The following is a 25,558-nucleotide window of genomic DNA, read 5'->3' on the forward strand; positions in this document are numbered from 1 at the left end:
GCCTCGGCCATTTCATCATATCCCATAACTAAATTCCCCTTATCATCCTCTGAAGGGCCAACGTTTACTTTAGCCATTCTTTTTCGTTTTATATATTTATAGAAACTTTTGCTATCTGTCTTTATATTCTGTGCTAGTTTTTTCTCATGTTCTATCTTACTTTTCTTTATAGCTCTTTTTGTGGCTTTCTGTTGACCTTTAAAGTTTTCCCAATCTTCTCGTTTCATGCTGTTTTTGGCCACTTTGTATGCCTTCTCTTTCAATTTGATAGCCTCCCTTATTTCTTTAGACACCCGTGGCAGATTACCCCTTTTCTTACGGTCCTTCCTTTTCACTGGAATATACTTTTGCTGAGCACTTTGAAAAATTGCTTTGAAAATCCTCCACTGCTCGTCAACTGTCCCACCATAAAATCTTTGTTTCCAGTCTACTTTAGCCAAGTCCTCCCTCATTCTATTGTAGTTCCCCTTGTTCAAACTCATTCTATTGTAGTTCCCCTTATTCAAGCCTTTTTGCCAGATGACAAGGGACTAAAGAGATAGACTCAGAAATTGTTGTTAGAAGAGTGCAGAAATTTTAAGTAGTAGTCTGTTTTAGAGCAACACCAGCAGTGATTTGGAGTCAGATCATTTTCCACTGTTTTGGGGGAGGGGGAAATATTCAGGCATGGATATTTTTAAAATTATTCACGAACATATTATCGGTTTCTTAATTAGTTTATCTTTGAGCAAAAAGAAGGTGGTTGTCATAATAGTCAGTAAATGCAATGTCTCTGTATTTTTTGCTCAATTTTGTGTTATTTGGAAGCTAATTGTATGAATTTTTCATTTTTAACAAAAGCCTCAAGAGGACAACAGATGTGATGTTTGGAGGAAAACAAATTGTTGTTTGCGGATATGGAGAGGTACATATTCCATTCTTTTGCAGATGGTGGGCAATGTAGTTTCTATGACTAGTCTTTCCTTCTGTCCATGTGAACCTCTCATCCAGGGTTTACCACCCAGCCTTAAATCTGCATTCTTTTTATTTAAGCAGCTATTAGCTTGACCTGTGATGTCATTGGGTTTTTGCTGTCATGTTCTTTCAGATAATTGATTTGCTGGCGTTTATACAATAGACTGCAGCAGCATCTGTTTATCAACTATACCTAAACTTCAGTTGAATTTTCTATACCATTTTCCCATATGAAGAGATCAGGATAAAAAGCAAAATGTTGGAGAGATTCTAGTCTGGCAGCTCTGTGGAAAGAAAATGGAGCTAATGTTACGGGTCCAAGATGTGTGCTCTTCAGGATTGAAAGAAACTGGAAAATGGTCGTTTTAAAGCTGCAGACAGAAGGAAGAGTGTGGAATAGATCATGAGGGTGCCAAGGACAAAGGGAGTACAAATGGTGGTAAACAAAAGCTTAAGATGTAAAATAGGTATAAATGGCAGGTATGAAAAGAAAATGATCTCTATATGAGAGCAAAGCCAGCAAGAGACAAACAAAACAAGTCAAGACAATTTGTAATCAAAATAGAGGGCAAAAGTCATGCTGTGAAGTTGTCGAACTCAATCTGGAGTCCTGAATGTTGTGAAGTGCCTCAGCAGAAAATGAGATGCAGTTCCTCCAGTTGGCAGTGGAACATAGCAACAGGCCCTGGACAAATCTGTTAGCATGGGGTCAGGATGGTTTATTGAAATGGCAAGTAACTGAGGTTTGTGGTCATTATTATGGACAGATTGGAGGTTCCACTACATGCTTAAATGTGCCATAGGTGCACCACTGCCAAAGGCATGCTGCGGTGTTGGAGGGGTCGTTCAGATGAGATGTTAAACCCAAGTTTGCCAGTCTGCCCTCAAATAAAAGTGATTGGCACTTACAGGTGATTGGCTACCACCAACAAACACATCTTCCCCTCCCCTCGGCCGTTAGTATTTCTTAGGGACCTCTCCCTCCATAATACCCGGTCTTCCCCTCCATTAGTAGTGCTAATACCACTTCACCCTCCCTCCTCATGCACCTTCCTAAGCAATCGCTGAAGGTGCAATATTTTCACTTGCTCACTCCTCACTCTCCAAGGCACCAAACACCTTCCAGGTGAAGCAGAGCTTTACTTGTTCATCTTTCAATCTGGTCAACAATGTGAGACCAAACGCAGACAAGGTAACCGCTTTTCAGAATAGCTCCATTCTGTCCTTAAGAATGATCCTGAACTTCCAGTTTCTTGTAATTTCAATAAAACCATCTTGCTCCTATGCTATCATTTCCATCCTGGGCCTGCTTATTCCCTTTAGACACTTTACAATCTTCAGGATTCAACGTTGAGTCCAACAACTTCAAAGTGTGACCTTTGTTCTCCATTTTGTTTACAATTTGTCTTGTTTGTGCCTTGTTGGCTTTGTTTTTAGCAGAGTGGGCCCATTTCCTTTTTATCATCCTATCATTTACAGCAATTTAACATTTCAATTGCTTCTTTACCACCTTAGAACTCCCTCTGCCCTTTGTCGTGGGCACCGTCACCATCTGTTGCATCCCCATTCCCTCTGTCAACAGCATAAAAGCCACCATTTTTCAGCCCCGTTCAGTTCTGAAGAACTCATTGGACTCAGCATTAACTCCCTTTCTCTATTGATAGAAGCTGCCAGACCTGCTGAGTTACTCTGGTACTTTATCCTTTCAGGTTTCCAGCAACTGAAACTTCAGAACTGAGAAAGGGACTCTGGAACAGAAATATTAACTCTGCTTTCTCTCTGCTGATGTTGCCAGACCTGCTGAGCTTCTCTAATAATTTCTGTTTTTGAGGCCGAGAAATTCAATTTGTTTGGTACTTGAGAATGAGAATGTGTTGGCATCACCCTGTACACCCTGAAATTCCACAAATAATATACGTCCCCACATGAAAATAAAAATGGGCTGAGATAAAGGTATTTCACAGAAAAAATGTTTTAGAGTTTAAGGGGACGATCCTTTGCTTACATTCAATTCATTCCAACAGCAAACTTGAACTATATCGAATTAAGTTTAAATTTTGAAGAGGGTTATCTGAACAATCAAGCACCAAAGCATGCTGCGGGTTTTATTTGTACCTTTTTTTTGCCATTCGCTCAATATTCTTAGTAATCAGGATTTGGGTATAGTGCATGTTATCGAAATATGCAAATGACACGGATGAGGAACATAGTTGACTGGGAAGCTGACTGTAACTATCATCAGCAGTGCATAGACAAATCGGTAAATGACTTAGAAAGATGTCAGTTGAAATTCAAAGCAGAGGAAACTAAGGTGATGTATTTTGGGAAGGAAAATAAGAATAATTTAAGGAAAGGTGTGAGCGAAGTAAAGCTGATGCTAAAATTCCATAAGTGAAGCATCTGTAGAGAGAAATAAGAGTTGACATTTTAGATTTAAATTTAAGGCAGCGTGTTTCAAGGTTGCAACGTTGAATGTTATCAAGAGTGGAATGTGATCCAAACAGCAGCAGACTAGGATGTTGTATAGACACAAAAAGTAGTCAAGAGAACATAATGTAAACGAAAGATAAATGCTAATTTTTTTTAAGTTTAGGTTTTTAAAAATATGATGACCAGTTGATACAGCTGTGACTTAAACAAGTATGACCTTAAGTTTTGTAAACGGGAATGTAGAGTGCAGAAATAAAGGTAATGTGAGCCACTGACTTGTTTAGGTTTAACCACAGTTAAAATATTGTGTCCAGTTGGGCATCTTAGTTCATTTCACTGGCAATTCAAACTTTTCCTACGTTGCTTTCCAGGTTGGAAAGGGCTGTTGTGCCGCTTTAAAGGCGATGGGGTCGATTGTCTATGTCACAGAAATTGATCCAATTTGTGCCCTGCAGGCCTGGTAAGGATCCAGAATTAAAATGCTGAAAATATTTGTACACATTTGTTAATGAAGACATGGAGGAACTTGTAGAAATGGATTATGTGTAGAAGTTAGAGAACATACAAAGATATATTGTTTAATTTGCTTGCTAATTACTGGGTGATCCTGCAGTTGATTTCTTCAGACACAATGCATTCTATCATGGTGAAATCATTTTGGTCCATATTTGTGTATGTCTGCAGTACAGATAGCAGCTGGTGTTAACTTGACACCAAAGAGCTAAATAGTATTCGCTGCAAATAGTGTCTTCAGTAGTAACATGATTAGAGATAATTATGATTTTGTTGAAAAGCCTTACAGATTTTAGTGAATTTGTCCTCGTTTTTAATTGCAAATTATTGAATAGCTCAAAACTGTGATTAACCTGAATATAAGCTCCTTTGATACTGTTTGAAGGGTATCTTGAGAACTGGGTTCTCTCAAGCCCTGGATAAGAATGTACAGCTTTTATTTGTCATTTAAATCTTATAGGGTCACATTTAAATTATTTGCATTTTCTAATGCAAATGCACCTGAAACAGTGGGTTTAGCTTTGTTCCCACCTAACTATTGCTGGCCATTCTTTTAGCTGCTGGTTGCTATACTTTCCATCCTTCAATCCCTTCTCCTTATCACCTTTCTCCTTGCCTTGTAAGTTTCTTTAAAATCTGTCATATTCAATTTTGCTGCTTTAAGTTTTCTGTTTTCCCTCTTAGTTGATATCTACTGTATTCACCTGTCCTTTAAAAAACTTTGAAACGTTGTCTCGTATACAAAGAGCATTGCTTATAGAAATGTAAGCTGTATCTAAGCTCACTTTGCTAAAATAGAGTTCTTTGCTGTATCACCCAAATGGCAATAGGTTGTGGTTAAGCCTGTCAGCAGGTTGGGGAGTCACTTTATGCACCAAATGCTGGCTAGTGATCCTTGCTGTTTATTGAGGTTGGAATCGTACAGCTGTGATGTTCATTATAGTTGTCTCGTCTAATGTGAAAGATTATCTTTTGGATGAGGCAGCAGAAGAGTTTTCAGTACCTGTGGAATTATATCCTAGCCTCAAGTTAACATGAGAGGAAATGAACTGTAGCATCAGTTAGCATAACTTGTCTGTACCATTGTGTTATACTGTAATACGGTTGAACTCTCACTACAATGGTCCAGTTCTCCATATAGCAACAAAGATAACCTCATCATCTCCAAACACTAATAGTTGAACAATCAACAACTTGGAGGGGATACTGACTTGCGAGAATATCTAGGCTATTGTTGATTGTTAGAAAAACCCATCTGTTTCATTTATGTCCTTTTACAGAAGCAAATGTGCCATCCTTATCTGGTCAGGTCTACGCGTGACTCCAGACCCACAGCAATTTGTTGACACTTGGGCAGTAAATACTGGCCTAGCCAGCTTTGCCCGCATCCCATGACTGAATAAAAAATAAGTAGAATCCTGCATTCTGATGCTTTCTACAAAAGACTGACTGACTGTGGCAATGTTTCTAAGCAGAAATATCAAATTGGACAGGCTTGTTTCTGAACTCTGTCCCTATCAGTATGACTTTCACAGCTGTGTATAATGACGCAATTCTACCTGTCCTTTTACAGTATGGATGGATTTAGACTTGTCAAATTGAATGAAGTCATTAGGCAAGTGGACGTTGTCATTACTTGCACAGGTAAAATGTTAATAATCATATTGTTTAATAACATTCAATGTAGCAAATTAAGTTCAAGTTACAATTAAAGTTTCACTCACTGATTAAATTCTACTTTGGCTGCATTGACATTTCGTAATGCATTAATCTTGGTTAGGATTGTAGTTAAAATGAAGAAAATGTTAGCTTCTTTCTTCGGAAGCACTAAATATTTTTTGCGTAAATCTGTAGCTTGTGTGTGATGCTGAATATGGCTATAGTAAATCTTAAGTTCTATGCTTCAACCTGAAACAAGGACAGTTTGAAAAAGCTTTCTCGGACTATTCCCTATTCTATCGTAGAAGGTGCTCAAGAATAATTTGTGCATCCAGAACACAAAAAATGTAAAACATCTACAACACCATAATTTTCTATATTGATGAAGTGCCTGTCAATCCATTTTAATGCTAGGTATCTATCCTTTCTTTAGGTAACAAAAACGTCGTAACTAGAGAGCATCTGGATCGTATGAAGAATGGCTGTATCGTCTGTAACATGGGACATTCAAATACTGAGATTGATGTGGTACGTAGCTGTGTAATGTAATTCAACATATGAAATTCCAATACTAAAGTCAGTGTGGAATGTAACTGGATATGAGATGTGATCTAATCATGCCAATATTGAGACCCAAAGACACTCAACCCTATGAGAGAAAAATTTCCTTCTCATCGCAGTCTTAAGTGTTTGTCATTATTTGCAACTCCTCAGATACTGAAGCAGTCTAGGTGCATATGCAATAAAATCTGAACAAGTCTAGATTTAGGCTGATAAGTGGAAAATAACATTCATGCCATAGAAGTTCCAGGCAATTACAACAACAAGGAAGAATCTAACCATCAATCCTTGACATTCAATGGCATTTCCATTGCTGAATTCTCCATTATCAAGAACCCCTGTATTACCATTTACCAGAACTGAACCAGACCAACCATTAGTTGCTGCAACTACAAGATCAGATCAGAGATTGGGTATTCCACAGTGAGGAACTTGCCTCCTTCCACCTGAATGCCTGTCCATCATCTACACAGCACTAGACAAGAGTGTGATGGAATGCTCTCCACTTGCCTGGATGAGTGCAACTCCAGCAACATCTGGGCAACTCCTACACCGCATTCAACACCACCTTCTCAAGGGCAGCTAGGGATGGGCAATAAGTGCTAGCCCAACCAGCAATACACACATCCCACAAACCAATTTTTGAAAAAAACTCTCGCCCTCCAATCAGAACAGCCACCTACTATCTGCCAATAATTTTCTGCATGCCAGTTTTTCTTTGAGCCTTTCACTGGATGTGGGCATTGGTGGCTAGGCAACATTTGTTATACGTTCCTTCTTGCCCTTGAAAAGGTGGTGGAGTGATGCCTTCTTAAATCACTGCGATCCATTATGGAGTAGATGTACACAGTGCTGTTAAGGCAGACCAAATAGTTGTTTAGTTTGAATACCCAAAGTGATGAGGATGTAACCACCCAATAAGCATTTTCAGAAGCAGGAGCTATTGTACATTGTGCGTTGGTAATGCCACACATTTTGTTCTTTCAGGCAAGCCTTCGAACTCCAGAGCTTACATGGGAGCGTGTTAGGTCACAAGTCGATCATGTCATTTGGCCAGATGGGAAGAGGATTGTGTTGCTGGCTGAGGTATTTATGTTCAGTTTACTGTTGGCCCATGTAATTTGTAAAAACCTATCCAACCACTTTTGTGCCAATTTTCTGGAGGTTATAACACCAACAATTTATATACCACCTTTTAGTGTGGTAAAACATCCCAAAGTATTTCACATGAGCGTTATGAAACTAAGTTAGATATTGAGCCATATTGGGTAATATTCAGACAGATAACCGAAACATTGACCAAAGATGAGTTCTTAAGAAGGAAAGAGGTAGGAAAGCTGGGAGGTTTAAGAAAGGAATTCCACAGCTTAAGCAACAGCAGGTAGGGCCATCAATGATGGAGCAATTAAATTCTGGAAAACTTCAAGAGGCCACAATGCCAGAATGCAACAGAGGGATGTGGTGCTGGAGGAGATTACAAAGATAGGGAGGGGTGAGACTATAGACGCACTTGTAAAATGAATTTGAATTTTCATGTTGATGATTTGGGAGCCAGTGTAGGCATGCGAGAACAGTTGTGATGGGTGATTGGAACAGGTTTGGCAGTGTTACAAAGGTGAAAATGGACAGTTTTGGTAATGGCTCAAATATGTATTCAGTAACTCATCGCGTGATCAGATATGACAAAAGGTTGCAAATGGTGTGGTTTAGCCGCAGACAGTTGCTGGGGAGATGAGATTAGTAGCGAAAGAAATGAGTTTGTGTTGGCTGCAAAATAATGTCTTTGATCTCCGTGTTTGGTTGTGGGAAGTATTGTCCAGTCCTGGCGATCAGATAAGCGGTCTGACAATTTAATAACGGTGAAAGAGTCCTGAGTGCTGATGGCAAGTGATGGCTGAGAGCTGGGTGCTGTCAGTGTACGTGTGGAAACTGAAGCTGTATTTTTTTATTTAATTAAGTTGCTGATGAACATGAGAAGGGTTTGAGGATGGGCTCATGGAGGACACCAGAGATAAAGAAGCAAGAGGAGATTGAAACTCTTGGTTTCAACTTGATAGATAAAGAATGGAATCAATGACGGGGTGGTAGGGCAAGGAAATCAGCCTGGTCCTCTTCAAGAGTTACCCAATAGGGAGATCATTGTAACTGTATTGAGGTCTGTGTGCTCTTACTAAATGGATAATATAAATGGTGGACAAAATGGTCTCCTTAATCTGTACCCATCTTTTGTTTTTATAAAGGGTGTGCCTTTAGGCAACATTCTTGTTATGAAAAATGAAAAATTAATAGAGCAGTTGAAGCTTGGCTCCTGAGATGTACACTGCACTTAGGTTTATTTCAGGGTAAAAGATTCAGAGTTGAGTAACCCCCTGTGTCCCATTTTGTTCTATCTAGGGGCGACTGCTTAACTTGAGCTGTTCTACAGTCCCTACCTTTGTGCTGTCAATTACTGCTACCACACAGGTAAGGGATAACCATATAGAATAGAATAGCAATTTATTGTCATTTGTATTTATGAAAATACACTAAGATGTGCATAAGTTGCCACAATTTGACAATTTTAATTACAGAAATTATAAAAAGAAATAATTGAGACAAAGTTAGGGCAAAGTTCACCTTTTATTCCCTCATGGCAATCTGGGCTTTGGAGTGGCTATGGGATGCCACAGCCAAAGCTACTCCTGAGGCCGCCAAAGCAAAAATTTCTGGACCAGACCCACCATGCTGCCACTGCCAAAGCCATCACTGCAATAGCAAGGAGGGACAGACCAGACCCATCAAGTTGTCAATGCTGAAATCATCGTTAATTCAGTCGCCACCTGAAGCCACCACATTGCCACCATAGCCACAAGGAACAAACCAGAATCACCATGCCACCGCCAGGAGAAAAGGATCAGACCCAAACCAGAAATGCAATTTGTGCTTTGTGGTGCTAACTTGTTAACACTGGAATGGGAGATGTGTACTTTCAGATGGGCATTGAACACCTTCAGCAAATGAAGTACTTCAGCACTGATTCAAGAGGCATTTGTCTCTATCTTGATCTATGTCATGTGGTTTTGCAAGCCACATCATATCTATCACATGGCTATTTCTAATCATTTGTTTTGTTCTCCACCCACAGCCGCCTCCTACGTTATAGCAAAGCTAAGCAGATCAGGACTCTATTCACTGCTGTTTAGAAGAATGAGGCGATCTTGTTGAAACAGGATTCTTAAGGGGCTTACCTGGATAATTGCTGAGAAGATGTTTCCCCTAATGGGAGAGTTGAACCCCAGAGGGCATAGTCTCAGAATAAAGGTGCACAAATTTAAGACTGAGATGAGGGAGGGTTGAGTCTTTGAAATACCTTGCCACAGCGATAGGTGGGCAGAGTCCTTGTGTATATTGAAGGCTGAGATAGATTAATTCCTGTAGGGGAATCGAGGGGTACAGGGAAAATGGATATGGATGTGAGGAATGTTGGAACAACCGTGACCCTGTTGAATGGTGGAGCAGGCTTGGCGTCTGAACAGCCTACTCCGCTTCCTGTTCCTTACGATCCCAATCCTACCGCCTCCAGTATCTGTACCTAGAAACATCTATCCACCAATTCACTTGGAACGGTACTTTCAAAACACCAAGTCTAAACTTTGCTCTTCTGTTTGTCACATTTCTGCAGCTACTGTTTTGCACAAGTGCACCCTCACCTCCACCTTCGATGCTTTAGTCTCCAATAAAACCATTACTGTTACTGTATCACCCTGGTCAGCACTTTGTTTTAATGGCAGAATAATGTCCTTGTTTTTGTACTTGATGTCTAAATTTATAAAGCCTAACATTTCATAGTTTTTGCTAATCACTCTGTCAAAATGACCTGCCACCTTCAAGGATCTTTGCGAAGAATCCCAAGGTCTCTCTGTTCTTTCATATTCTTTAGAACTGTCCTGTTGAATCAATAGGATTTGTTCTCTCACCAGAATGTACACCTCACACTTGTCTGCCGTCAACAAGCCTATCCACCAGCCTGTTAGTGTCCTGCTGGAGTCAATTTGTGTTACCTTCACTCTTTGCCACAACTCCCATGTTTGGTAACATTGGCAAATTTTGACATTTTTTACTGTACATTCCATATCCAAGTCTTGCAGTGATGCTGTGACTTTGATCCTTGCGACTTGCCATCCTCCAGTTGGAAAAACAACCATTTACCAAGTCTTGCTGGCGAAACTTAGCTGGTCCAGCAGCATCTGTGGGAAGGAAGCAGAGTTAATGTTTCAAGTCTGGTGTCTCTTCTTCAGAAGAGGTGTGTCGTCTCCTCCATGATGATCATCCTTCCCTCAGGTCTCTCTCTACTATCATGTACACTGGATTTGATTGTCTATGTGAAGTGCAGACTGCAGAGATTGCCCAGATTGGGGTCAACAGCTATAAAAACAATTTGGGTCTGTTTGGCTGATCAGTTTTGTTTAAATATATACTTGCGATAACATGGCACAGCATTATTCACAATATTATTCTTGATGCATGCTGCTTCTGCCCACTGTACCTTGTAGTCAAACCTTATTGTACTAAGTTGGCACAATTTAGTAGATGCGCTGTTCTTGGTGATTTTCAGCTATCTACAGCATATGTCCAATTGCCATTTTCTATTTCATTTGCGGATATCATCTGGGATGGCATATGGATACAACAGGTGGCTTCAAAGCCCCTTGGCTAAAGAGAAGAAAACCTTGGCCGGAATTTCCACTCTTGGCCATCTTCTCATAAACGACTGCAGAAAAGTGCACTTTGTGGCTTTGTTACTGGGTTAAGCATTAAGAGGAAAGTTGACAACTCTACTTGAGCCCAAGTTGGAAACTTCAGTAGTGGATGGAGGAGATAGACATAAATAAGCATTTTCCTTTCAAGGTTTTATTTAATATTCCACTATATTTCCTGTAACACTCATGAACTATTTATTGGATTTGGGAAAAATAATTAAGAGTGACTAAATATTTACTTCAGGCACATGCTTTTACAGTCATAACTGAATTTTCCAAGATAACACAGTCAAGGGCTTTCTGATTATAACCAATACCTGTGTATTTTGTACTAATGACTAGGTATTGTCTCAGCGTATGTAACAAAGATCTCCAGCAGCATCACAGGACGAGTTGCTAGAAACACCTTGAAGCTTTAATGTTAACTGGCAATTGAATGAAAATCTCTGCCCCAGCTTAATGAAGATTGGAATGTTGCTTCCAATCTTTTAATTTTTGAACAATTGTTATTGTACTTGTTTTGACTTCCCACATTTTTATCCTGAACTATTACAAATTGTAATTAATTTTCTACTCAAATATTTTATCTTTCCTGCCCTGAAAGAGATTTATAGAATGATAGGCATCTGTTATCTCACCCAAGCTAGATGAGGAACAGGCTTCTGGAACAAGGTAAGAGGGAGAGCAAAGATCTCTCGCTGGGGCCTATTCTGTTCCTGCCCAGTGTCATGGACCTTTGGCACTGAGGCCAAGCATTGTGGGCAACTGTGACTCTAGTTGAAACCATTACATTTAATATTTGTTCTGTTGTCATTAGGCGCTGGCAATGATAGAGCTGTACAATGCCCCAGAAGGACGGTACAAACAAGACGTTTACTTGCTGCCTAAGAAAATGGGTAAGTTTCACAACATGTACATACATTTGCTGCAATCCATGCTCTGAAGGTGACCCAGAGCAACAGATTTAGGGATTGAGTTCAAAATTTCAGAGCTTTGAGTGAATAATCATCATCAGCATCCTCCCAAATGTGCAGCAGATCAAATCTATTGTGGATATGGTAGCTTGATAGAAACTGACTTTTCTCTTTGATCAATTTATTTAAATATAAATGAAAGAGAACTTGTTGCCTACATGTGCGATAAAGTTATTATAGAATTCATTCTGAAATTTCTATGCAGCATGTTCTCATTTATTGGCCATAAGGAAAAAATATTCAGTTTTCAGTTTTTCATTTTCTTGCGTGGCCAGGTGGGAGAGCAGGAGGGATATTACACACAGCTTAGCTGCCCATGTGAAATTGTACTTTTACTTCAGTTAGCCTTATTTGGAAACAGTTTAATGTGCGCGTGCACATACGTGATGAGAGAGAGGGCACAAGACATGCTGTCACAGATACCAGAGGCAGACACATATCTAAACAGGCACCAAAGACAAACATTGTGTTTCAGGAGTTTGTCCTATGGTGACTTGTGAACTGTTATTTCGCAGGCTGACCAGAAGAATTCAACAAGCAGCTTTGCGGACTGAGTGTTTACTGGGCTATGGTCAATATTAAAATTATTAAAACTTCTGAAAGTTACTGTTGAAAATGTTCCATTAAATTTGTTCTGTGGGATTGCTACTGCTGAATGTATTGTTAACTCATATTTTTCAGATGAATATGTAGCAAGTCTTCACCTGCCCACATTTGATGCTCATCTGACAGAACTGTCAGATGAGCAGGCAAAATACCTGGGATTGAACAAGAATGGCCCTTTCAAGCCAAATTATTATAGGTAAGAGGCAAACAAAAATTGTTAAATCAACAATTTTAGGGCATGGTAAGTTCAGCTATTGATAGGTAGCAGATTTGAATTTAGATGAATTTAGAATGACAGGTGGGGTGTGGGCATTCTGAATGGAACTGTGAAAGTTTTTGAGAGGAACAAAAATGCAAACATCTAGACAAGTTAAAAAGCAGCTACGCTTTAAACTGTTTGAGGGTCTCAGTTTTGAGATGTTTGTTGCTATTGTGAATTTCTCTATTTACAAATCTTAAACCATCATGACCCCACAACCAATTATATTTTTGTATTTATCAAGATGTGAAATAGATTATTTTTGCACCTGAGCCAACATCAAGTATTCTTTGGCCAGGTTTAATTTTGAGTAAAATTGCTTCTGTACCATAAATATAAGTATACAGCATTGATCTGGCTCTTGCAGTATCCTAGCAAACACCTCCAGTTCATGAGTTTGATGCAGAGAAAAACCACGCTTGGATGTGCCGATCCAGTGCTGGGAACCCAATATAGCTGCACTTTTGCATCTATGGATAGGGCTGCAGAAAATGACAGAGGAAGAATGAGGGAAGAAAAGATTCAGACTAACTCGAGCAAGTCTGCAGAGAATAAATGTACTTAAATGTGGGATGAAGAACTTTTGTGTCGAAGTGATTTTATAAAAGTCTTTTATATGACAGTAGGGACAACAGCCTAGTAAAACATTGCTGATACTTCGTACATTTTTTTTGTCCTAGGTATTAAATGCAAAAACTATAACAACAAAAAACAGGAGGAGTCTTTCATCACTACTGTACAGGATCAAAACCTCTGATTTAGAGCTGGCCTTGATTAAGTAGTTTTAGGTATATAATCATTTATTTATTTAAATAGAATGTGTATAATCCCACCAGACGGTTTTACTGCACTAGAAGATGAAAAAAGTGTTTCCGCTTTAATGTGATTATTTTCTATTGCTGTAGTGTTTTAAAATTTAAAATAGTGAATTGGTAACATCCTAGCTATTAACTGCGGAAATGAAACAATGCAAAATGAAAAATCAAACCGTCAGCTGTTTTAAAAGTTTTAAGGTGCACATATTCCAGTCTTTTTTTCTTTGTTTTTTCATTTGTTTTTTGTTGAATAAAACAGTAAGATAAAGAAATGGTTAAATGCTTCATATTTTGAATATCATTATGGAATTCCTGTAAGGAGATTTTTTTTAAAAAAGAAAGAAAGGTCCAGCAGAATGAGCTGGAGCATTCTCAAACTATAACTTGTCATTTATGTTCTGTTTCTGAATTGTTTTTAAGGAGTCAGGTCTAGCAGACTAGGTTCTGTCTGACTGGTCAGGTAGTGTAGCACTTAAAATTCCTTCTTTACAGAGCTGCTGTTCTTGGCTCAAGTCCCTGACAGTGTTTGATACTTGGTGTCACCTGTTGTAAATGTGAGCTGCTTCTGCCTCAGCTGGGGCACTAGCTTTGAGTCATTGGAGCATGTGAAGCCTAGAACAATGCATGGGACTGACTGGGTCACCAAATGTTGCACAGGTAATCTGCAGGCTCTTCATCCTTTTAGTTTTTCTTTTTTTTTGAATTTAAAAAAACACAAGTGAGCTGTCTAGTTATTTTTGTGACTGGATACAAAGTGCAAGTAGAATAAAATTGCATTTTGGCTCAGCAGCTCTTAAATGGAAGAGTGGAATTATTGGCTGTTTTATAAAGAAAAGCTGCATTTGTTTGCATACCAGTGGATTTATATTGTGAAACACATTTGTGGTGTTTGATGCCAGTGTGTTTTTGATTTAATTTATTATTCTACCTTTCCCGTCATCCTTGGAAGCTTCAAATGGTACTAGCTGTTACAAACTGATAGCTGATGGTTAGGACTTGTGATTTGCCTTTATCCCAGGCCAACATTTCCATTAATTTCAGAATTTTTGTCCAAAGGTGTACTGCAGTGAATTTGTCCAGGCAGTAAATGGCAAACTGTTACATGATTTTAACCATAAAACTACAGATTTTAAAACACAGATTTGCCTCACTGACCTTCTGCCAGCTGTCAGATCAAGCTATATGCCTTGCGCCATTCCTGTCCCCCTTACGTTTTCATATTTTGTACTCTAATGACAAATCACTTGCCCTATCAATGGCTACCAGTATAAATATTTGTCTGAAATATGTATGTTGGGCAAGTGCTGTTTTTATTTAAACATTTGGTCACATCTGTTATAGGATTTCAACAAATATCTTGACCCTATGCATTTCTGCAAGCTGCTATATTTGTGGGTTTATTTTCCTCAAAACTAATGGCTATATCTGAATCTCAGCCAGTTTGTGATTTATCATTTTTAATTTTTTTGACCGTGGAGAAGGGGTGGCAGTGAATGTAATAATTATCAAAAGTAACAAAAAGAAGTTTGAGGGGAAAAGGACACCAGCAATCTGCTCAGGAGAGCAGAAAAATCAACTTTTAAAAGAAAATAAATCATCTGTTTATCTGCACAAACCGTTTCAAAATTGAGGTAACTATTTTAAGTACTGTATTAATGGTCAAGTATTGTAGTAGATGAGCAATAATGAATCTGTAATCATTAAACCCAAATAAAGTGTTGATAAATTTGAAGTATTTTGATTTTTATTTTTCTGTTGCACATTATTCATTTTTCAACAAGGCATATTTTGATTTTCAACATTGCTTTAATTATTTTTCCACCTTTCATTCCGTGTTCATATTTGGAAAGTGAGACAGACCAACCCAAAGACATTCCTCATGGTTGGTCACAAGCACACTGAGGTTTGTAGCTTTGCAGTGCAGGAAACATGTTTCTCTGTCCCCAGTACTGACTTAAGAGGCTATCTAAACTCTTTGACAACAAGTTTGACGATGTGTGAATTAAACTTAAACTTAAAAGTTCCAATGAAGTTTCAGTTTGTAACCTGTGATTACCATACGCCAAGAGGCTGAATCTTGCTATCATTTTCACTTGGCCTTTATGTCCAGAATTCCTGTACCCACGACCTATTCCACATTAAGTCCCCTTTCTTTTCACTTGTCCTCAGCAACCTTCAGTGGCTTCTCAATTCTTCCCTACCAGCAATGATTACAATATTTCTGTCCTTGTTTACAAATCTCTCAATGTCCTTGAAATACCCCTCTCTGCAACATGCTCCAACCCTACATGCAGATTTCCCTTTATTCCCCTAACTCTGGTTACCTTTACAATCCTGTCCACATCACCTTTAGTTCAAAGCCTTTAGTCATTTGGTCCACATTCTTGTAACATATCCTTAAATACCATTGCCTTGCTTCTGTCCTTTTCAATATCTCCTGAAAACCTACCTACTTGACTCTCTCTCTGTCTGTAGTTCTTCTTTCTTGTGCTAATTTCCAATTAATTATAATCATAAAGTTGTGACCCCTTTGCCAACTATCTTTGTCCCCTGGTATGTAGAAACAGGAGGTGACAAGTTAATTCATAACATGCCTAATGGCCAGATGTAGATGCTCATGAAAGATGAGGTAGAAATGAAGCTTGATGAAAAGGAAGAGGTTAAACATACAAATCCAGAAGTTCCCCATTATTTTGTCTCCTATTCCTCTGAGAAAAAACAAAGTTCTTCTTTTGGTCTAGTAATTCAGTAGAAGTCCTAACTGGAAGTTGGCTGGGTCATGTCCTAATGTTGGCCAGGTGCCAACTCTGACACCATCTCCTACCGCCCCCTTGATCATGGCCCCACCTCTGACCACCAAAACATCATCTCCCAGACCATCCATAACCTCATCACCTCAGGTAGCCTCCAACCTCATCGTTCCACAGCCCTGCACCGCCCGTTTCTATCTCCTTCCCAAAATCCATAAACCCGACTGCCCTGGTCGACCCATTGTCTCTGCCTGCTCCTGCTCCACCGAACCTATCTCCACTTATCTCAACTCCATTTTCTCCCCCCTGGTCCAGGAACTCCCCATCTACGTCTGTGACACCACCCACACCCTCCACCTCCTCCAAAACTTCTGATTACCTGGCCCTCAACACCTGATCTTCACCATGGACGTCCAGTCCCTATATACGTGCATTCCCCATGCGGATGACCTAAAAGCCCTCCACTTCTTCCTCTCCCGCAGGCCCGACCAGTCCCCCTCCACCCTTATCCGCCTAACCGAACTCGTCCTTACCCTTAACAACTTCTCCTTCAACTCCTCCCACTTCCTATAGACGAAAGGGGTGGCCATGGATACCCGCATGGGCCCAAGCTATGCCTGCCTCTTTGTAGAATACGTGGAACAATCCCTCTTCCATAGCTACACTGGCACTATCCCCTACCTCTTCCTCCATTACATCGATGACCATATCGGCACCACCTCGTGCTCTCACGGGGAGCTCGAACAGTTCATCCACATTACTAACACCTTCCACCCCAACCTTAAGTTCACCTGGACCATCTCTGTCTCTCTCTCCTTCTCTGTCTCCATCTCCAGTGACCGTCTGGAAACTGATGTCTATTTTGGGCCCACCGACTCCCACAGCTACCTAGACTACACCTCCTCTCACCCACCTTCCTGCAAGAGTGCTATCCCCTGTTCCCAATTCCTTCGCCTCCGCTGCATCTGCTCCCAGGGTGAGGTGTTCCGCTCCCAGACATCCCAGATGTCCTCGTTTTTTCGGGAACCGCAATTTCCCCTCCACAGTGATCGAAAACGCCCTCGACCGCATCTCTTGCGTTTCCCGCGCCTCAGCCCTCTCACCCCCTTCCCACAATAACAGGAACAGGGTTTCCCTTGTGCTCAAATACCACCCCATCAACCTCTGGATTCGGCACATCATTCTCCGCCACTTCCGCCACCTGCAATCTGACCCCACTACAAAGGATATATTTCCCTCCCCATCCTTATCTGGCTTCCGGGGGGGCTGCTCTCTCCACGACTCCCTCGTCCACTCCGCACTCCCCACCGGCCCCACCACCCCCAGCACTTTTCCCTGCAACCGCGGGAGGTGCTGCGCCTCCATCCCAGGCCCCAAGGAAACCTTCCACATCAAACAGATGTTCACCTGCACGTCCGCTGGTGTGGTATATTGTATCTGCTGTTCCCGATGTGGCCTCCTCTACATCGGGGAAACCAAGCAGAGGCTTAGAGACCGCTTTGTGGAACACCTACGCTCGGTTCGTGACGGGCGACAACACTTCCCAGTCGCGAACCACTTCGACGCCCCCTCCCACTCCTTGGATGACGTGTCCATTCTGGGCCTCCTCCAGTGCCACAACGATGCCACTTGAAGGCTGGAGGAACAGCACCTCATATTCCGCCTGAGAACCCTGCAGCCCAACGGTCTCAATGTGGACTTTACAAGCTTCGGGGTCTTCCCGTCCCCAACCTCATCCCAAAGCCGGCCCCCCTCGTCCTCCTTGACCTGTCCGTCTTTTCTCCCACCTGTCCACTCCTCCCACCTCGCTGGCTGACCCCCACCCCCACTTCCTACCTACTAGTCTCATCCCCTCCTCCTTTACCTGTACGTCTTCCCTCCCACCTACCCGCCCCTCCCTCCTCACTGACCAACCCCCATCCAAACTCCCTATCTACACTCACCTGTACTGGCTTCATCCCTGCCTCCTTGACCTGTCCGTCTTCTCTCCACCTATCTGCTCCTCTATCTACCTTCTATCACCGCCACCCCTCTCTCTCTTTATTTCAGAGCTCCCTTCCCCTCCCCCATTTCTGAAGAAGGGTCCACACCCGAAACGTCAGCTTTCCTGCTCCTCTGCTGCCTGGCCTGCTGTGTTCATGCAGCTCTACACCTTGTTATCTCTCATTCCAGCATCGGCAGTTCCTACTATCTCTGGGTCATGTTCCTTCCTGTTTAAAAAAGTGACAGCTCACTTAGATTCTGAATATATCTTTGTTTTCAAACAGCAAGCTCCTTCAAGCTCACAAGTCAAAGTTGAATAAACTGTTGATGTTTGTTTCTGCTTTTTGCTTGAGAGGTGCAGTCTAGGAATAGAAACTTGGGACGTGTTGTACCTGTCCTGCAAGGGGACAGTGTTGAGGAAGCTTTACTTTCAGTTTAAAAGAATGGAGTGAGTTTTACTTTATATTTAACCCTATGCTGTCCCTGTCTTGGGAATGTTTTATGGGAGAGTGTAGAGGGAATTTTAATTTGTTTCAAAGAGTAAACAGAGCTTTGCTCTCCATTTAAAAGGATAGAGGGAGCTTTACTCTATCTAGTTCCATGCTGTCCCTGTCCCAGGATGTTGGGGACAGTGTACAGTGAGCTTTAATTTCAGTTTAAATGAGTAGAGGTAGTTATATCTAACCCTGTGCTGCACCTGTCCTGGGAGTATGTGTTTGTTGGAGACAGTGTTGATGAAGCTTTATTTTCTTTTAGTTTAAAAGAATACAAACTCTGGGGATTTCAACTCTGATATTTGAGAGTCCATCAGTACTGTCCCTGTATGTCGAGTGGGAAAGCAGATTGATAATAAATGAATAACAGTCTGTTCATTTCATAACTGGAATTCAGCCTGCAGTTTGGGTGGGGAAGAGATGCAGAGATTTTGGTGTTTGGCAGAAAGACCTGAGCAGATCCAGATGATGTCAGAATACTCATTAAATACTACAATGAGCTGCTGGAGCACAGCTACCAGGCAATGTTGAAATTGGGGCAAGATCGCAAAACAGTTTAAAGACTGTGTGGAGGTGAGTCCATTCAGGAGGCTTAATTTTCCTCTTAATTATCTGCCTATTCATAGTACTAGCTGATGATGTCTGACCTGATATTTGGAGAAACAACCGATTGAAGTCTTTACACTTTTGTGTTAAGTAATAATAAAAAGAGAAAAACGTGCATATATACAGAATCTTCCACGTTTAATGGGCATCATAAAGTGCTTTACAGCCAATTAGTACTTTTGATGTTTTTATTTTCAAATTGTTCATGGGGTGTGGGTGTTGCTGGCTGTGCCAGCATTTATTACCACTTTCTAATTGCTTATGAACTGAATGGCATGCTCAGCCTTTCAGAGGACAATTAAAAATCAAACACAGTAATGTGGGTCTTACTGCGAAGATCTTATGAGGAAAGGCTGAGGGACTTGAGGCTGTTTTCGTTAGAGAGAAGAAGGTTAAGAGGTGACTTAATAGAGACATACAAGATGATCAGAGGATTAGATAGGGTGGACAGTGGGAGCCTTTTTCCTCGGATGGTGATTGCTAGCACAAGGGGACATAGCTTTAAATTGAGGGGTGATAGGTATAGGACAGATGTCAGAGGTAGGTTCTTTACTCAGAGAGTAGTAAGGGCGTGGAATGCCCTGCCTGCAACAGTAGTAGACTCGCCAACTTTAAGGGCATTTAAATGGTCATTGGATAAACATATGGATGATAATGGAATAGTTTACGTTAGATGGGCTTCAGATTGGTTTCACAGGTCGGCGCAACATCGAGGGCCGAAGGGCCTGTACTGTGCTGTAATGTTCTATGTTCTATGGGTCTGGACTCACGTTGGCCAGGTCAGGTAAAGATGACAGATTTCCTTTAAAGTACGAGCAAACCAGATGGATATTTGCGACAATGGGCAATATTACGTGGCCATTAGATGGTGAATTTCAGATTTTTTTTAAAACTTCGCTATCTGTTATGGAAGGATTCAAACCTAGGACCCCAGACCATCCCCTGGATTTCTAGATTACTATTCCAGCAACAATATCACTATGCTATCTCCTCTATCTGAGAAGGTGGGGGAAGCAGTGAATGCAGAGTTGTCACAATCTTTAAGTGGTTATTTGTGCATATAGCTATGTTTGGTAATAAAGGAGTTGCTCTAGGAGTCCTCAATATTGACTCTGATCCCCATAAAATCTCATGGCATCAGTCAGATGTGGGCAAGGAAATCTCCTGATTACGAGGTACCATCGCCAACTTTGGCTGATGAATTAGTATTCTTCCATCTTGGATATCACTCGGAGGAAACATTGAGTATTGCAAACGTACAGAATGTATTTTGGGTGGATGACCCTTACATCCACACTTAACAGTTGTTTGGCATCACTACAACTGACTAAACTGAAGGATCTAACTGTTCAACTGGGTCTGCGGTGGGTGGTGAAGGATCAAATGAGGGGATAAAAATATTTTTGACCTTGTCCCCTCAAATCTGCTGCAGATGTATCTGTCCAAGACAGTAGTGACAGGAAAGACACCACACAGTTTACGTTGAGGATTTCCTCCATTGCGTGTGGTACTACTACTGTGCTAATTGAGAGATTTCAAATAGACCTAGCATACTCCTGACCAGGCATCCATGAGGTGCTGTGGGCCATCAGCAGCAACAGAATTGTATGCCAATGCAATCTGCAAACTCGTGGCACAGTATATCCTTAATCTGCTACTACCATGAAGCCAGCAGATCAAGTCTGGTTCAATGAAGCGTGCAGGAAGGCATGTCAGAGGCAGTACTAGACATACCTAAAAGTTAGGTATCAACCTACAACACATGCTGTTTGGCATGCAAATAATCTTAAGCAGCAAGTTCTAAACCGCTAGGTGATTCCACAGCCAACAGATGACATCAAAGCTTTGCTGTCCTGCAACTCATAGGAGGAGGAGGTTCCTGAAATATCCACATCCTCAATAATGGAAGAAGCCCAGCACACCAGTGTAAAGGATAAGCCTATGGTATTTGCAACAATCTCAAGCCAGAAAGGCTGAGCAGGTGATCCATCTCAGCCTTTTCTAGAGGCTTAAAGCTTCACAAATGCCAGTTTGATTCCGTCATGATATAAGGAAATAATTGAAAGCACACAGGGTACTGAAAAGGCAATGGGCTCTGACAATATTGTAGCAATAGTACTGAAGATTTGTGCTCCAGAAATTTCCACACCCCTAGTGAAGCTATTCCAGTAGAGTCATAACTCTTGCATCTTCCTGAAAATATGGGTAAGTTCTATATAGAAAAGGCAGGACAAATCCAATCCAGCCAATTACTGCCTCATTAGTCATTTCTTGATTATTTGTAAAGTGACACAAGGAGTCCTCAGCAATGCAATCAAACAACACTTGCTGAGTAATAACAATAACAAAACGCTGGAGAAACACAGCAGGTTTTGCAGCATCAGTAGAGAGAAAAATGGAGTTCACACTTTGAGTCCAGCAACCCTTTGTTGCCCCTTAAGTAGTCCATGACCAACTGCAGCAAGAACTGGATAATATTCAGATTTGGGCTGAAAAGTAGCAACTAATATTCATGCCATGCAAGTGCCAGGCAATGACTATTTCTAATGAGAAAATCTAGCCATTGTCCCCTTTACATTTGATTACATCATTGTGGCTGAACCCATCAATATCTATCCTGTGAGGTACCATTGGCCAGAAACAGAATTGAACCAGTCATGTAAATACTGTGGTTAGAAGAGCAGGTTAGAGGTTAGGAACACTGCAGCAATTAGATCACTTCCGGACTCCCTAGAGTCTGTCCACCGTCTACAAGGCACAAGTCAGGAGAGTGACAGAATACTCCCCACTTATTTAGCTGTTGCAGCTCCAACAACACTCGAAAACCCTTACAACATCCAGAATAAAGCAACATGTTTGGCACAACATCCTTAAATATTCACTGATACACTGATATACAGTAGTGACAGTGTACCATCTACAAGTTACACTTCATTAAAGGTCTTTAGAAAGCATCATCTAAACCTACAGCCAACAATAAGGACAAGGGCAACAGGTATAGAGTAGCGCACACCCCATGCAATTTCCTTTCCGAGTCAGTCGTTACCCTGACTTGGAAATTTATCACTGTTCCTTCAATGTTGTAAGGTGAAAATCGTAGCATTCCCTCTTTGACAGGTTTATGGGGGTACTACACGAAGTGGACTGCAGTAGTTCAAGAATGCAGTTCACCATCACTTTCTTGATGGCAAGTAGGAATGGGCACTAAATAAGCCAACGTTGTCAGAATGAATAAAAACAAATGTGATTAATAGTCCAGTGACATGTATGAGCGAAGATGTGGTTTGAACTCAAGATTATGTACTGAATTAACTGATTTATGTCACATCAGAATATAATTACCATCAGCATCTCTAAATTTTGGACAGTTAATGGCTCTCTAGTTCGGGAGGATGGGGACAATTGTATGGACTGTCCTGATGAAGTGTTTAAATCTGAAATGTTGTTTGACTCCTGTCTCTCCTCAGAAGCTGCCTGCCTACTCCCGAGTTTTCTTAACATTTTCTTTTCTGTCCCCATTTTCCACTTTCTAGCAGATGCAGCATTATTGGAGAGAGGTGCGAATGTTAGCGAGAGCAGGACTAAGCTTGGGCATGATGCTCACAATTGAACAGCTTGTTACTCAGCAAAAATCAGGAAGTGGAATTTTCTGTATGTAAGCACTTGGCACTGTCCTTCAGTTTCAAATGGATCATATATTCCTAATGCTGGGAAAACAATGTACTTTGTTTGGCTATTGACATTTCCTACAGAGATGACAACAACGAGCACAAAAGGAATCAAACAATTACTTTTAAGCCCCACATGAAAACCCTAGAGTTATTCTGGCATTGTGGGTAATTGGAGCCAGAAGTTGCAGGTTGAAGACCTAGAGTCGGATTTGATGGCCAAGGAAAATACGTTGATCATGCAAACAGTTGAATGTCAACCTGCAGATCCTTTAAAAACATGCCAATTGTAGGTTGCAAGAACAAAAGAAATCCTTAGTGCCATGTCAGAAAGAATATTGGATCCTCTACCATTACTATAAATAGTTCCAGGATACGACATGTAAAAATGCATGTTGCCACAGCAATTTGCAAGCCCTCAATAAGTTGTTAACTTGTCACCATCATCACATTAACCCTGGAGTCATAAAATCATGAGGGATATAAACAATGGAAAAAAAGAAGTTTCACATAAGAAAAATTGAGAAGAAGAGGATACTAGTAGAAGGTAATTGAAAGAAGAGCCAACAGTGGAATAAGGTTTTTTTTTCATTTTCCCATGCAGCAGTATGAAAAAAGGTTGGAGGTAGATTCAAGTGTCGTTCTCAAAAGGAAATTGGAGAAGAAACTGAACGGGAAAACATGCAGAGTTGGGGACTAGGATTTATTAAAATAAAAGCAAACTACTGGACATGCTGGTAACCCAAAATGAAGACAGAAGTGCTGGGGAAACTCAGCAGGGGTGGCAGCATCAGCAGAGAAATAGAGTTAATGTTTCGAGCCTTCTTCTGCCGATGTGACTCTTCTTCCGAATTGAAGTTCAATTAAATCTTTCTATCTCTCCACAGATGCTGCCAGCTTTGATGAGTTTCCCCAGCACATGCTGTTTTTACTTCAGATTTCAGGAATCCACAGTGTTTTGCTTTTATTTGAGTGCATAGCACTGTATTAGATCAACTCAGCTTCATAGGGGTCTACAGTACAGAAAAAGGTACTTCGGCCAATCAAGACTGTCCTAGTCAAAAACAACCACCAAACTTGGGGGTACTTGTACATGAAACACAGAAAGCTGGTACATAGGTGCAGCAGGTAATCAAGAAGGCTAATGGAATGTTGGCCCTTATTTTGAGGTGGTTAGAGTCATATAGCACAGAAACAGACCCTCCAGTCCAACACATCAGCACTCACCAGATGTTCCAATCTGATCTAGTCCCATTTGCCAGCATTTGTCTCATATCTCTCTAAATCCTTCTTCTTCATATACTGATCCCAATGTCTTTTAAATGTAGAATTTGGATCTGCCTCCTCTACTTTCTCTGGCAGCTCATACACGCACCACCCACTGCATGAAAAAGCTACCCCTGAGGTCCATTTTAAATCTTTCCTCTCACTTTAAACCTATGTCCTCTAGCTTTGGACTCCGCAAGCTTAGGAAAAAGTCTTTTGCTATTCACCCGATCCATGCCCCTCATGATTTTATAAACTTCTATTAGGTCATCCCTCAGTCTCCAAAGCTCCAAGGAAAATAGCCCCAGTCTATTCAGCCTTTCCCTATAGCTCAAATCCCCCATCCCTGGCAACCTCCTTGTAAATCTTTGCTACACCTTCTCAAGTATAACAACATTCTTCCTATAGAAGGGTGACCAGAATTGGACGTAGTTTTCTAAAAGAGGCCTCAACAATGTTTTGTACACCTGCAACATGATATCCCAAATCCTATACTCAATGTTATCACCAATGAAGGCAAGCATGCCAAATATTTTCTTCATCACTCTGTCTACCTGCAATTCCACTTTCAAGGAACTATGCACCATAGTTCTCTTTGTTCGGCAGCATTCCCCAGGGCCCTACCATTAAGTGCATAAGTCCTGCCCTGGTTTGCTTTACCAAAATGCAACACTTCACATTTATCTAAATTATACTCCACCTGCTGCTCTTGGCCCATTCAACGTCCCTTTGTCCTCTGAGGTAATCTTCTTCACTGCCCAATACACCACCTATTTTAGTGTCATTATAAGAGTGAGGAAGTTTTACTGCAACTGTCTAAGGAGCTGGTGAGACAAGATCTGGAGTACTGTGAGCATTTCTGGGCCCCATAAAGGAAAAATATCATTTCATTGGAGACAGTTCAGAGAAGGTTCATGAAGGTGATCCCTGGTATGGAGGGATTGTTTTATGAGCAAAGGGTAACCAGGTTGAGACTTTATTCACCGGAGTTTAGATACATGAAAGGTGAGCTAGTTAAAACATATAGGATTCTTAAGGGGCTTAACAGGGTAAACGCTGAAAGGATGTTTCCTCTCATGGGAGAGTCTAGGACCAGAGGACATAGTATCAGAGTAAGGGGGCGCCAATTTAAGATTGAGCTGAGGAAGAATTTCTTCTCTCAGAGTTGAGAGTCTTTGGAACTCCTTGCCACAGAGGTCTGTGGAGGCAGAGGTCCTTGTGATTATTTAATGTTAAGATAAGTGGATTCTTGATCAATGTGGGAATCAAGGCATACAGGGA

General features: G+C 41.0%; 1 protein-coding gene across 7 annotated transcripts in view; it reads left to right on the forward strand.

Annotated features, from left to right (window-relative positions):
• ahcyl2b (adenosylhomocysteinase like 2b) overlaps nt 1-15,242 on the forward strand; it is an 83,188-nt gene extending 67,946 nt beyond the window's left edge. For 4 of the 7 annotated variants that reach the window (XM_048610094.1, XM_048610098.1, XM_048610099.1 and 1 more), the window contains 9 exons: nt 841-904; nt 3,756-3,844; nt 5,471-5,541; nt 5,990-6,084; nt 7,105-7,203; nt 8,512-8,580; nt 11,674-11,752; nt 12,512-12,632; nt 13,376-15,242. In XM_048610094.1, the coding sequence (XP_048466051.1) occupies nt 841-904; nt 3,756-3,844; nt 5,471-5,541; nt 5,990-6,084; nt 7,105-7,203; nt 8,512-8,580; nt 11,674-11,752; nt 12,512-12,632; nt 13,376-13,382 (694 nt within the window). In that variant the 3' untranslated portion in view covers nt 13,383-15,242. Of the gene's footprint in view, nt 1-840; nt 905-3,755; nt 3,845-5,470; nt 5,542-5,989; nt 6,085-7,104; nt 7,204-8,511; nt 8,581-11,673; nt 11,753-12,511; nt 12,637-13,375 lie in introns of those variants that run through there. The other 3 variants (XM_048610097.1, XM_048610101.1, XM_048610100.1) reach the window with 1 other exon arrangement.
• Nucleotides 15,243-25,558: the final 10,316 nt, after the last annotated feature.

Source organism: Rhincodon typus, chromosome 22, assembly GCF_021869965.1.
Source record: "Rhincodon typus isolate 14 chromosome 22, sRhiTyp1.1, whole genome shotgun sequence".
Classification (NCBI taxonomy): domain Eukaryota; kingdom Metazoa; phylum Chordata; class Chondrichthyes; order Orectolobiformes; family Rhincodontidae; genus Rhincodon; species Rhincodon typus.